This window comes from Oncorhynchus clarkii, chromosome 1 (genome assembly GCF_045791955.1).
Source record: "Oncorhynchus clarkii lewisi isolate Uvic-CL-2024 chromosome 1, UVic_Ocla_1.0, whole genome shotgun sequence".
Taxonomy (NCBI): Eukaryota; Metazoa; Chordata; class Actinopteri; order Salmoniformes; family Salmonidae; genus Oncorhynchus; species Oncorhynchus clarkii.
Genome location: NC_092147.1, coordinates 68,403,950 through 68,416,689, shown reverse-complemented (window position 1 = coordinate 68,416,689; position 12,740 = coordinate 68,403,950). Strand labels below are relative to the sequence as shown.

The 12,740-nt window shown below is 42.6% G+C and overlaps 1 protein-coding gene across 2 annotated transcripts; it reads right to left on the bottom strand.

The window, feature by feature from the left end:
* Nucleotides 1-339: 339 nt before the first annotated feature.
* Nucleotides 340-11,057, bottom strand: LOC139417077 (nuclear valosin-containing protein-like). Of its 2 annotated transcripts, none has more exons than XM_071166335.1 (24): nucleotides 11,031-11,057; nucleotides 9,612-9,677; nucleotides 9,402-9,472; nucleotides 9,249-9,301; nucleotides 8,985-9,075; nucleotides 8,839-8,899; nucleotides 8,433-8,678; nucleotides 8,189-8,324; nucleotides 7,781-7,857; nucleotides 7,342-7,476; nucleotides 7,086-7,187; nucleotides 6,838-6,955; nucleotides 6,335-6,479; nucleotides 5,886-6,240; nucleotides 5,509-5,727; nucleotides 4,715-4,819; nucleotides 4,546-4,608; nucleotides 3,952-4,071; nucleotides 3,735-3,834; nucleotides 3,450-3,556; nucleotides 3,254-3,330; nucleotides 1,935-2,023; nucleotides 1,604-1,701; nucleotides 340-831 (listed from the first exon to the last, which is right to left on the bottom strand). In XM_071166335.1, exons 2-24 carry the CDS (start codon nucleotides 9,663-9,665, stop codon nucleotides 787-789), a joined length of 2,667 nt encoding a protein of 888 aa, XP_071022436.1. In that variant the 5' UTR covers nucleotides 9,666-9,677; nucleotides 11,031-11,057; the 3' UTR covers nucleotides 340-786. The 2 variants fall into 2 exon arrangements, with proteins under 2 accessions (XP_071022436.1, XP_071022428.1); XM_071166327.1 differs by lacking the exon at nucleotides 11,031-11,057 and adding an exon at nucleotides 9,908-10,050.
* Nucleotides 11,058-12,740: the final 1,683 nt, after the last annotated feature.

Below are 12,740 nucleotides of genomic sequence, written 5' to 3'. Positions count from 1 at the left end.
TCTCTAGCTACAAAATTGTACAAATCTCTTGGTAAAGTGACAACTCCAAGCACGCGCAGATTCAATATCATAAGTATTTTTGATTCACAGCAGGATATTCACTCGTAAATGGACTTATTCCAATTATTCTGAAAATAAATTATACTTGCAGATCTCATTGAATGTATTAATGTCAAGTTACGTTTGCAACCGTTAAATCTCACACAATACAAACTTGCAAAATTAAATGACACATTTGAAGAATCGTACTTGCAACCACATCTCAATGTGCGACCACAACATTCAAACTCAAGTCATTATAATCCCATATCAATGAGAACAAATTGTAATCAAATCATACATCTCCATGTTTTTAATAAAAACAGTCAATACATACAGTAATACATTGTTTACATTTCTTTTATACGAATATAAACATGTCTTAATGTGGTTTGGATTACAAAACAACAATCCAAAATAGTCAATATGTCTTGATAGATGTCTACTCCCAATAACTCAAGACCTCTCCTGACTGATATGAAGTCCTGTGATACGCACAGAGAGATCATTGGTAATGAGTACTGAAGTACATCTTTGTGGAAGTGAGGGGGTGAGAGCCATGGGTGTAAGTGGACACTGCACTGTATTGAATGCATACATGTATTCCGCTGGTAAATCTTTGCAGAGTTAACCTTTGAAACATCACTCGGAATTTGGACTCTTGTCTGATAAAATGTTTATTGTAGATTGAGATATTGGTCTTATCAGCATTGATATCCTTCATTCTGAAGGACTGGTCAAATCCTCTCACCTTGTAAGAGATTCCTTTAGCTGCTCGTACATACGCTGGTCCTAGAGGGGGAAATGAAGAGCATTTGTGTGAGTCATTCAAAATCCTTACATGCTTTGTTGTTTTAGACTTGTTCAGTCTCTTCCTCTTTGTAGTGAAGCCTAAAAAAGGGACCCTGCTCCTATCTACAACCAATCACACAAACCCGTAACACCATACAACTGGCGAGTGAGCAAGTAAAAGCACACAACTTCATTATCTGACTATGACTAGACCCGGTTTACTTTAGGCTTAATTTATGATTATGTTAGCATGTTATATGGATGGAAATAATAAATATGGATGGAAATAGTAAATGGTGGAACAGTTAGTGCCCAGTGACCATAAACCCCCGAGGCTGTGTGGGAACCTACATGTTTAACATAAGCATTTCGCTGTAACACCTGCAAGATCGGTGTACGCAACAAATAAATTAAAGATTTTATTTTTGACAATGCAGTGTTTACTGACGGGGACAAGAAAGACTGGTTCACCTGGGAGAGATTAAAGACAGCTGGGAGGGAGGGGGCAATCATATGCTAACCTACGTCATTATTAATTACCACATACAAAAATGCTGCTCCCAATGACAACTGAGGCAAATCAAAACAAGCCATTACCAGACACTCCGGATTCTGGGAACATACCGAAATACTTCAGACTTGTCTAATTCCTAACCATTTGGATTTGAGGCGAGTCACTCACTGGGTAGATGATACGTGTCAGACTGTCTACAGGGATTCAGGGTTTGGTTACATGCAGTCATTCATTTGTCCACGTCCCAATGCATCTCACCTTTTTAGACACAGACGGCCGTACTTTCTTGAAGGCGTCCTCAAAGTTCTGCTTGCTGACCCGGATGTCGGCCACAGGGCCGTTGGAGTAGCTGTGACCTGAGGGGTTAATAAGTACAGACTCAGATGGAGAGGAAGTGGACTGACAGCCCTGGTGGAGGATACTGTACAATTACTATGACCTTGGGTATGGTACTTATCTTGCCTTAGAAAGTGTAAACAGAAATCCATCTTGATAAATGAAATGTATGGGAGCAATCAACCAACGTTGCAGTGTTCTGTTAAAGAGTCAAGAGGCAGAGAAGACCTAGAAGTCTTTAGGCCAGTATTACCTGTGTAAGATGGGTTGGGTTGGGTCAGGAGGTAGGCTCTCAGAGCATTGACAGAGGCTTCCCTCACCAATGCAGACAGGTCTGCCCCACTGCATGAAACAACAAACACACAATATCCACTGTGTTGAAGGCTCTACAGGAACATCTGTAAGGTTTTGATTTGGTCAAAGAGTACAGTTCTGCAATCAAAGGGTCTGCCCTGCCCCTGTGGTTGTTTCGAGCTGTGATGAGCGAGCCACGCGTGTACTCCCTCTCCCTCTCCTTGGGTAGTATGCTGCAACGTTTAGGTAATTCAATTTACTGTTAGATTAATCAGTTATACAGCTAACTAGCAGTATATTCTATTTAGCTATCTAGCTAATGAGTTTTGAGTTTCCAATTCCTTAGATGGTGGATAGGCCATAAGACTGTTGAATAGCCAACTACCCCAGCCCTCCCACTCTCCCAAAGACTATCTGCATGGACTCTATTCCCATCCTCACCACTCAGCCACATGATCACGCTTCACATTCACGCATACTGACACCTGACATATACTCTCATTACCATGCAAGCACCACATATGCTGCTGTCTTCATTGATTATAGTGATAAATATTACCATTCGTTGCTGCTATATTGTTTATTAAGATTATATTATTAGCATTAGTATTTATCCTGCTACTTTTACATGTACACTCCTTCCTGAAAAACAAATAACTCCAGCACCCCTGCACATTGTATTAACGGTACCCGTACTGCACTGACCTGTATAGTACTACATTCTCTTGTTCATTTGATTTATTCTCACACTTCAAGTGTTTTATTTCTTACTTATATTACTACCTCTATTGTGCATCGTTGGGAAAGAGCTTGCAAGTTAAGCATTTCACTGTGCTGTATCCTATGCATGTGACAATAAAAACTTGTAACTCAAATTAGCCCCAAATGAATTAGCCTATGTGATGCTAGTACACAAAGATGTAAGCTAATTCATCTCTATTGAACTAGAGACTAATTCCGGAGCCCCGTTTTGATTTAGCAACAATAGCCTAATTGTCATCCCAAAATGTATGAATAATCCTGCTGCTTGGACATGTTGGTATGATTAAAGAAATAAAGTTGTTTTATCTATCTCAGTAGCACTGGGAATGATTATATAAGAGGATTACTCGTTTTTTCTATTGCGTGACCCCTCAGCAGCATTTGGGTGTGACCATATCATGGGCTGGTGCCACCAACTGAAAATGTTAGTGGCAACAATGGCACAAGGGTAAAGGGTTAGTCTGGACCTCTGTAGGTTAAGATTGATTCTGCTCCTTCCTTCTCTGGGACACTCACGTGAAGCAGTCACTGCGCACGTCATGGGCCATCTCCTCCAGACTCACATCCTGCTCCAGATGAGGCCTGCTGCCCCCCTATGAGACACAATCATGAAACAACCCTTCTCACAGCAACACCAGCCACTAACTAAAACATTATACGAGGCTCGTGGACTGTTGAATTGTGAGCTTCCATCCATGGCATTCCACATTACCTTGGTGATGGTGAGTAAGATGGCGTGCCGGTCTGATGGAGGTGGGAGGCCCACATACAGGGTCTTGTCCAGACGACCTGGTCTCAGCACAGCAGGATCAATGATATCTACAGGGACAGCGTCAACCATGGTGAATAACTTCACAGATTTGTATAGTAGCTTCATAGAAGCATACATTTTTATTTATTCAACATAAACCATAACATCGAAAAATAATCTCCCTCAAGTTTTGCGATTGGTGAATATCTATGTCAACGAGGGAGTGAAATGATGCGAGGAGCCCACCTGGTCTATTGGTAGCCGCCATGATGAAGACCTGCCGCCGGGTCTCCAGTCCGTCCATCTCAGTAAGCAGCTGGTTGACCACACGGACACTGGCTCCAGACTGAGGACACACCGCCACCATCAACCTCATGTCAACAATACTATTCTCATCATCATCATTCACCTCCATTTCACTCAGATGGTGACCCTCAGATCGCAGATTATTAGCCCTTCTCACCTCATGCCCGGAGCGGCGGGGGCACAGTGCATCGATCTCGTCGAAAAAGATGACACATGGGGCAGAGTTCCGTCCTCTCTGGAACACCTGTCGCACGGCCCGCTCGCTCTCTCCCACATACTGAGGAACAAGAGACAAGAAGCTGTGTAACATGTTGAAACGCACAGCTCGAAAAACAGACACACATATGTCTAACCTACATAATGCTAAATTAATAATTCAGGCCCCCAGAATCAAAGTCTGTTTCTTTTGTGTTTTAAGTTATATAAAGTCTGTGGGCATGAGTTAGGCCATTAAAATGCATCCAGGTGATTTAGGAGTGTTACCTCACAGTGTGAAGGGTCTGATATAATGCCTACTAAGGGTATAGATAGCTGTGACTAAAGGTAACTGAGCCCTCGCCAAGTAAATAATGCACAGGGCTGTTGGATCACTTGTGCTTACCGTCTATGAGAACACAATGATTTCAGTGGGGCACTTCAGTTACAAATATAATTTCAGCAGATCTACCAACACAGAGTTAATATTACTGGGCAACGTGTCACAGGGCAAAGTCATGTCGAGGCATTCCAGGAATCTGTATAGCTGACTCACCATGTTCAGCAGCTCTGGCCCCTTGACAGAGATGAAGTTAAGTCCTGACTCATTGGCAACAGCCTGAAATCGGAGACACACAGCACGGTATACTGTTGTAACTGATGAATTACTAAAACCACCACAAGTCTTCAACATTCCACTGATTTTAGCAGCTGGCAAATAGTACCTTGGCCAGCAGGGTCTTTCCACAACCGGGAGGCCCAGCTAGCAACACCCCTGCAGGAGCACTGAGACCCAGAGCTTTGAACTGCTCAGGAGAACGCACAGGGGCCTGAGGACACACACAATCACAATACACACACACTGCCCTTATTCATCCAAGCTGCACAATGGCAGTATTCATTCTGAAGTCAACAAAGTACACCCTACGATCCAGTTTGAATCTGGATGAGTTTGGAGTTAGATAGAGCCGACAGAAATACAACGTTAATGGCACATTGTAAATGTTATAGAGTAACTCTGAGGCCATTGACAGTGTACATAAATTAACCTGAAGAAAACCTCTGGTTCCTTGTGTTGCTACTTATTCAACCATAGCAGTCGAGTCAGGTTTCCTTACCAACAACATGGTAGTCTATTATATATGGTTAAGTTCCTACAATCAACCACTGTTGTTCTGAATGACATGCTCCAATCACACAACAGGTACAGTATATTTCCCATTTTCTGATGACAAAATACTTTTAGGGTGGGAACAATTGTTGTATGGTGTTACGTTTTTGGAATAAATAGTTAATGTCTTAACCATGATAGAGGTAGATATTTTATTCTACGAGCTTAAATGCTACGAGAGAAAAGGAACTGGTCAATTATAATTTTCCTGACCACGTGACCTGAACAGAAGAAACTCCTGGCCCAAATTATAATACAACAAGTCCAAATCCTTATGTTGTTTTGCAGTGCCTAACACTGAGCCCAACATATCAGATAGAACATCAGCTGTGTCGAGGCGATACCCACCAGGATGGCCATGGTGAGCTCTTCGCGGATGTCATGCAGGGCCCCCACGTCCTCCCAGGTGACGTCTGGCACCGTGGCGAAGCCTTCACGCTTTGCAGAGGGTTGTACGCTGGCCAGGGAACCCTGGAAGTCTGACATGAGGATGCACAAGCCAGCAAGCTGCTCCTCAGACAGCGACTCACTGCTCTTCAGCAGGGATAGCAGGCGACAAAGCTCCCCCTGGTGGTAAAGACAGAAGTGGAACATTTTCACACCACTGAGCATCAAGGTGGGATGTTCACCAGATTCAGAGGGAACAGTGGATCCAAGACCATGTACAGCATACTTCCCTAGTGAAAAACACAGCTAGCATACATTGATGGAATCAAATATATCACCCTGAAGGTTGTCTCAGTAGCCAGAGGCAGCTGCTGCTTGTCTCCCTGTGGTACGTGGCTAAGGTCTGTCATCTCCTGGATCACTGTGTCTGCTGAGGCCTGGAATCTCTCTGGGCCCTGTGGGAGAGGACCTGTGCCCTGAAGCCCTTCAGACTCTGCTCTCTCCTCCGCCATGGGGACCAGCCCCTGGTTCTTGTCCTGCCTCTCCAGCAGGACCCGGTTGACGGCGCTCATGGCGGCCTCGCGGCACAGCGCCATGAGGTCAGCTCCCACGTACCCCGGGGTAAGACGCGCCAGCTGCCGGTAGTCAAAGTCCTCAGGGAGCTTCAGCTTCCGACACAGGGTCTTCAGAATTCTGAGAGCAGGAATCAACACACGGTCGCAACACCAGAGCTAGCAACCACATTAATGTCAACACCACTATTATTATAGGAGACAAGCCAACTCACCTGAGACGAGCTGCTTCATCAGGTATCCCCAGACAGATTTCTTTGTCAAAGCGTCCAGCCCGGCGCAGCGCTGGGTCCAGAGAGTCTGGCCGGTTGGTGGCACCAATAACCATCACCTGGGCTGTGACCGCTAATGAGTTCAGGTCTGGAGAATCACATAGATGACAGAGTGAAGGGAAGATTAACGTCATCCAATAGTACCAGAGCAGGTGAATTGATAATCTCCCAACCCTGCCAACAAAATATATTCAATTGATTTCTTCATCTTAAGTACTCAAAGGAGATATTCCTATCAAAAAAAAAATAGATGTATTGTAATCATCAACGCAAAAGTCATGAAATCAACAAGATGTGTTGCACTAGCATACATCCCGTGGGTCCTGTATGGCTCACTTGCAATGCCAGGGTTGTGGGTTCGATTCCCACGGGGGACGAGGACGAATGAGAAATGTGTGCGCTCAGTTGCTCTGGACAAGAGAGTCTGCTAAAATGACATCTCTCACCATCCATGCAGGTGAGCAGCTGAGCAACAATCCGTCTCTCCATGTCCTTGGAGGCCACCTCTCGCTTAGGAGTGATGGCATCAATCTCATCAATGAACAGGATGCAAGGGGAGCTGGTCTGCAAGGGTAACAGGACCAGAATGGTTAATTTGAGCGAGCTGTCCTTGAGGGGACATTCTTATAAAATGTTCTTCATTTAATTTCACAGCAAACTGTGTCGTCTGTCGAGACTCAGGTGTGACACTTACCACAGCCTGCTCAAACAGCTCTCTCAGCTTCTGCTCAGACTCCCCTGACACCCCAGACACCAGCTCTGGTGCCGATACCTTCAGCATGGGCAGCTCCATTTCCTGAACATACAGAGGGAAATTAATTAGTCTTTTTCACCTGGAAAAAAAACTAGTCTAAATTAGGAAAGGTGGAAAAATGTGGAATAAGATTAGTGAGGAAAAATACTCTATATGTAAAGTGTGATACCATCATATGGACACCATCCAGACTCACCCCAGCCACAGCTTGGGCCAGCAGGGTTTTTCCACAGCCAGGGGGGCCATGGAGCAGGAACCCCCGTGGAGGGACTACCCCCAACTGCTGGTACACCTCTGGGTGACGCATATGTATCAGCAGCTTACACACCTCCTTCAGTGACAGAGAGCCAGATAAGAATTCAATCTACAAGCCATTACAGTTCAGTGCATAGGTCATGTTCAGCAGGATACAATGTAAAAAAATATATATATAATGAAAAAACAATATTTTTTTTAAAAAACGGGAAATTAATAGGCGTATTCTTATTGGACAAGTTCAGGTATGAGCTCATCTGCTTTCTCCCATTTCATGCATACCGAATACAACCCTGGATGCATCTAAATGAGGTTTGACAGCTAAGAAAACTGACAACACTAAAACTGACCAAACAAAAATGTAAATGTAACAAGCGTACCGTCAATGTGTCCTCATTGCCTCCAACATCTTCAAACTTTAATGTTGAATACTGTAGTTCAATGGATTTGGTCCTCGCTAGAACGATCAGAGGAAAACTTATAGTTTACAAAACACATACCATTCTGACTTCAAGTGATACTGTAAAACAGGGTATTCAAATTTGACCCTACAAGGTCAGGACTACTGCTGGTTTTCTGATCAACTTGATATTTAATTGCACCCACCTGGAGTCCTACGTGTAAATCAGTCCCCGAGGGGAAGAATGACACAAAAAAAGCAGTGGAACTGGCTTTGTGGTCCAGATTTGAATTTGAGGGCTGTTTAATTTATATTGTTTGTATCCTTGACTGGCTACAATGTTAAACTTCTTAAACATCAGCAAAGCAAGGTGGGAAGCAGCCTTTACCTTTCTTGTTCATGATACTGGCCTCGATGTCACCATCATTGCCCTTTGACGCTCCCTCTTTCCGCCGTTTAGATTTTTTAAATTTGCCTTTTTTTTGTGTCTTCTCAGGCTCAAGCATTGAGGCATCTGTCTGCTTCTGGTGAAGTCAATATAAGCATTCAAATTGTTGTAGCAAATTGTTAGACAAAGAGAGATGTAGTCATCCACCACTGACAAAAGACAACATAGAAAATGTGAGACATACATTTCCTGCAGGACTGGCTGCCTCCTCTTCACACAGGTCGATGAGGATGCTGTCATGCTCCAGGCCTCTGCCCTTGTCTATGAACCAGCCCCCTGCAGACACCTTGGTACCAACACTCTGAGGGGTGGAGTGAGCCTCAGGGGCAGGGCTGTCTGATGCAGACTTCTCCCTCCTGGGAGATGCCCCACTCTCTGGGTTCCCCTTCTTGTACAGGGACATCAGGGAGTTATTCATGAGGTTTATGGCCTGTTAAGGGATAATCAGAAGGAAAAAGTTTTATCTATTAGCGTATTGTTCTGAAGCTCTGTGTATTATATTACAACGACTCACATGGCAATAAGCAACACATAAGGATGGTAAACCTGACAAATTAATGTATGGAACGAGGTAGTAGAGAATGATGTACCGGTTGTTCAGGAAGGTCCTCATCACTATCAGTAGTGTCATCCAAGTTACTGCTGCCATCCCTGTAATATGCACTGTATAATCACTCAACTCAGGGGCATTTACAAATCAAAACAAAAGATTATGATCAGATGGCATGGCCCTTACCCAGCATCCTTCTCACTGTGTCTGGCTCTCTTGGCCAAGTGCTTGTTCTCCAGATCATTCAGTCCAGATTCATCACATATCACTCCATGGACTGAAGGTGTAAAAATGCACAAGGAATTATAGGATCTGGTTTGCTCTTGGAGAAACCGGCTAACATGCTTTAATAACAAGTGAAATGATCGGCAGATGCATTGTTGCTGAACTACCCAAAATGCCATGTGCAGTCAAATGATTAATGAGGTACTTGTATCAGTTTTTACTCACCTTTTTCAACCTGAATCCTGAATGCAGTCTTGTTTCGCCTGCCATAGTCCATTCTGAGGAAGATACAATATTAAGCTGCGTGCATAAACCCTGAAGGATTTCAGAAAGTCTGTAGAAAGAATACAGGGGGAAATTATGATAAATCAAACTCACCTGTAGAGTCTCTGAAGATCATGTGCCATTGAAGTAATGTCAACATACTGGCCACTCTGGTTACTCAAATACTATTAGACAAATTTGAACAGATCCCAAAAAATGTACAGTAATGTGTTACTATGTTAGCTAGCGTGTTACAAAATAGAAATCAGTCAATATGACAGGCGACAGTTGGTGGACACTGTCAATAACTAGTCTAAAATGTACCTGCTCAACTCTCTGTTTGAGTCGGTTGTCCACTCCGCAACGTCTGTTATTCATGTCTCCTGTCACCTGCAACATTAACTAGCATTAGTTTATCTCGGGAAACATATATATTTACCAGTAGCTACAGTAGTATAGCTAGATGAAACCGATATATTTACCTCAGTGGGATGAGAGAGGAAGTATGTGCAGACGTTAATGTCTCTAGCAGTATGATGCTAGCTAACAGTGTCGCTATTCCATAGGATTGTCTATGCGTATGTACTCTAAACAGATAACATTTAATTCTAGGCACGTACCTTTTGTAATAATCGTACATAGCAGTTGATGAACAAGCAACGACGATTGTAGATAACAGATCAAAAGTATTTACAGTTAGCACGAGTTTGTACTCCACGTGAAACTACAGATTTTTATACGGAGCTGTCCAAGATGTTGCCTGTTCGAAATTGTGGACAAATGCCAGAAGCAGAGGATTCTTCAATTTATTCAACTTTATACAATTGATATCTCATACTGGTAGAAATCACGCATGTTTTATAATCATAAGAAATGTGGGTGGACTATTTGCGAGTTAAAATAAAATAACTGTTCTGATGTTAAGTACAAATTACAAATATCAGGCACAAATATGTATTATACAAATTATCAGCAATCAACAATTTACACCACTACGTCAAACATGTCTAAAACGAAACACAGGTAAAAACAATAAATATTTTAAATGCAATTGCATTCACCTAGAAAAAAAATGACATTATAATGATTTCATCGGGACAGCTATGAATTTATGACTGGGACCTTCGTGACAGAAATAGAGTCAGAGATATTAGAGAAAGGAGGAGATAGAAATCCCAATGGACAATTGACGTACGAATTTATAACGCCCCCCAGCACACTGTCGACCAATGGCTTTCACGTTGTCATGTTGCGTCACGTGGTTGCTAAACCTATCGTCACGTAATCTCTTCTCAAAGTCAGGGAATGCCAACGTATGTAAAGTCACGATTCCAAAGCTATGCAATATTATAGATAGCAAGTTAATTATCTATTGGAAAATATTTGTAATGTTGTACTTATTGTTGACAATTAATTTTGAATTTTTAGCTAGTGCCCAATTGACTGCTATTCACTCATTGGCTGCGTTTCAAACTCAAAGTAGACAGCTCTCAGCCCTAAACCCTCAGCCCTAAACCCTCAGCCCACTTGATGTTAAAACATCCGAATGTACCTTACATGTCCCTTGCCTAAGCGAGGGAGAGTGATGGTCAGAGCAACGTCCTTGGCGGAAATCTTGAAGTTGGGTTTAAAAACAACCAACCTAAAGCTATTAATGTACCTAGTAAGCTAACGTATTGTAGCGACCCGCACAGACAGCTGTGTGTTATGTGTTAGGCTAGTAGGTGGTTGTGTTGTACTTACCAGTACCCAGTGTTCGCGGGGTCCGACATGCCAATCAACCTGCTATCTGCCAATCACGGGAATGGCTGGAATGTTCTGATGCCCGGCATCCTGGCGGTTGGCGGAGTGGCGTGGAGGGGGGATGGAGCATTGGAAGTTAAGACCAGGTTTAGCCTTTGTTCTTTCTCTTACGTCTGGGCTTCACAAGAGAAGGTCACGATTGGCTTGTGGGTTATCTTTCATGTATTTGGCGTGGGCTACGGCCAAACAGTAACCTGTATAAAGTTGGTTTAATAAACCGTCAATTCGTAAACTCGATCCTCTGTCTGGACAATTGTTCCTTTATGATCTAGTCAAGTCATTACAGTATCTAGCTACAGTTGCCCGTAGCTGGCTAGCTAGTTTTATAGTTTGGTAATTTATTCCAATACATTTCAGAATTGCAAAAAATATGTTTGTGAATCTAGCAACGTTTTATAGGCTTCTGACAATGAGACGATGCCAATTTGCCAACGCTAAAATCAGTGTGTGTGTATATATATGCACTGCTCAAAAAAATAAAGGGAACACTAAAATAACACATCCTAGATCTGAATGAATGAAATATTCTTATTAAATACTTTTTTCTTTACATAGTTGAATGTGCTGACAACAAAATCACACAAAAATGATCAATGGAAATCAAATTTATCAACCCATGGAGGTCTGGATTTGAAGTCACACTCAAAATTAAAGTGGAAAACCACACTACAGGCTGATCCAATTTTGATGTAATGTCCTTAAAACAAGTCAAAATGAGGCTCAGTAGTGTGTGTGGCCTCCACGTGCCTGTATGACCTCCCTACAACGCCTGGGCACTCAAGCATCCGCCAACTCCTGGACAGTCTGAAGTGCAACGTGGCGTTAATTTTCGTTTTGTCTTGATTATTTACACCTGGTTTCCATTCCATTAATTATGTTCTGATTCCTTCTCTGTTTTGTGCGTTATTGTTTGTCATGTGGGTTCTAATTGTTTGTGCTTTAGTTTATTGTATATGGTCCTTGTTGGAATCTTACCATTTATTGAGTAAATCGTGGATTATTACTCAGAACTGTGTCCTGCGCCTAACTCTGCCTTTATTCAATTTTACCGAAGGCCTCACAGTGGAACTTCAAGAGGAAAGTCAAAGGCTTCTTCTGAAAAAATCTAAATATTTGTAAAAACAAAATGCAATATCTGTGCGCGCCCAATGATGTCATGTTCAGTTTGAGAGGGAGAGCGTGAAGATGAGGACCGGAGTTGAACTTGCTTCTGCTTCAATTGATTTCAATAAAAACAATGTTTTGTTGCCCATAATGAAGCTATTTATCAGAGTTATTGACCTCACAATAAGTCATATTCGAGGAATTTACATAACCTACTTTATTATGACACGGCGGCCGCGGAGATGGACAGCGCATGGGTGCTGAAAGTAGGCTAATTCGAGAAGGTCTAATTCATTTAAACAGTTCATTTTCATTTGACTTTAGGCTACTAACACTAAGAGGGCTTTGTGTTGGAGCATATTTCTTCCTATTCAAGAAATAAGAGGTAGTCCTACCTATTTGACTTTATAGTCTACTATCCATAGATTTTGTTAGCCATGTCACCATGCACACCTTAAATATCTTAGTGTCAGTGTGTTAAATTAAAACCAGGGCTAGAATTGAGGTGGTAGATGAGTTAACTGTTGCTTTTGTTAAAGAAAATGA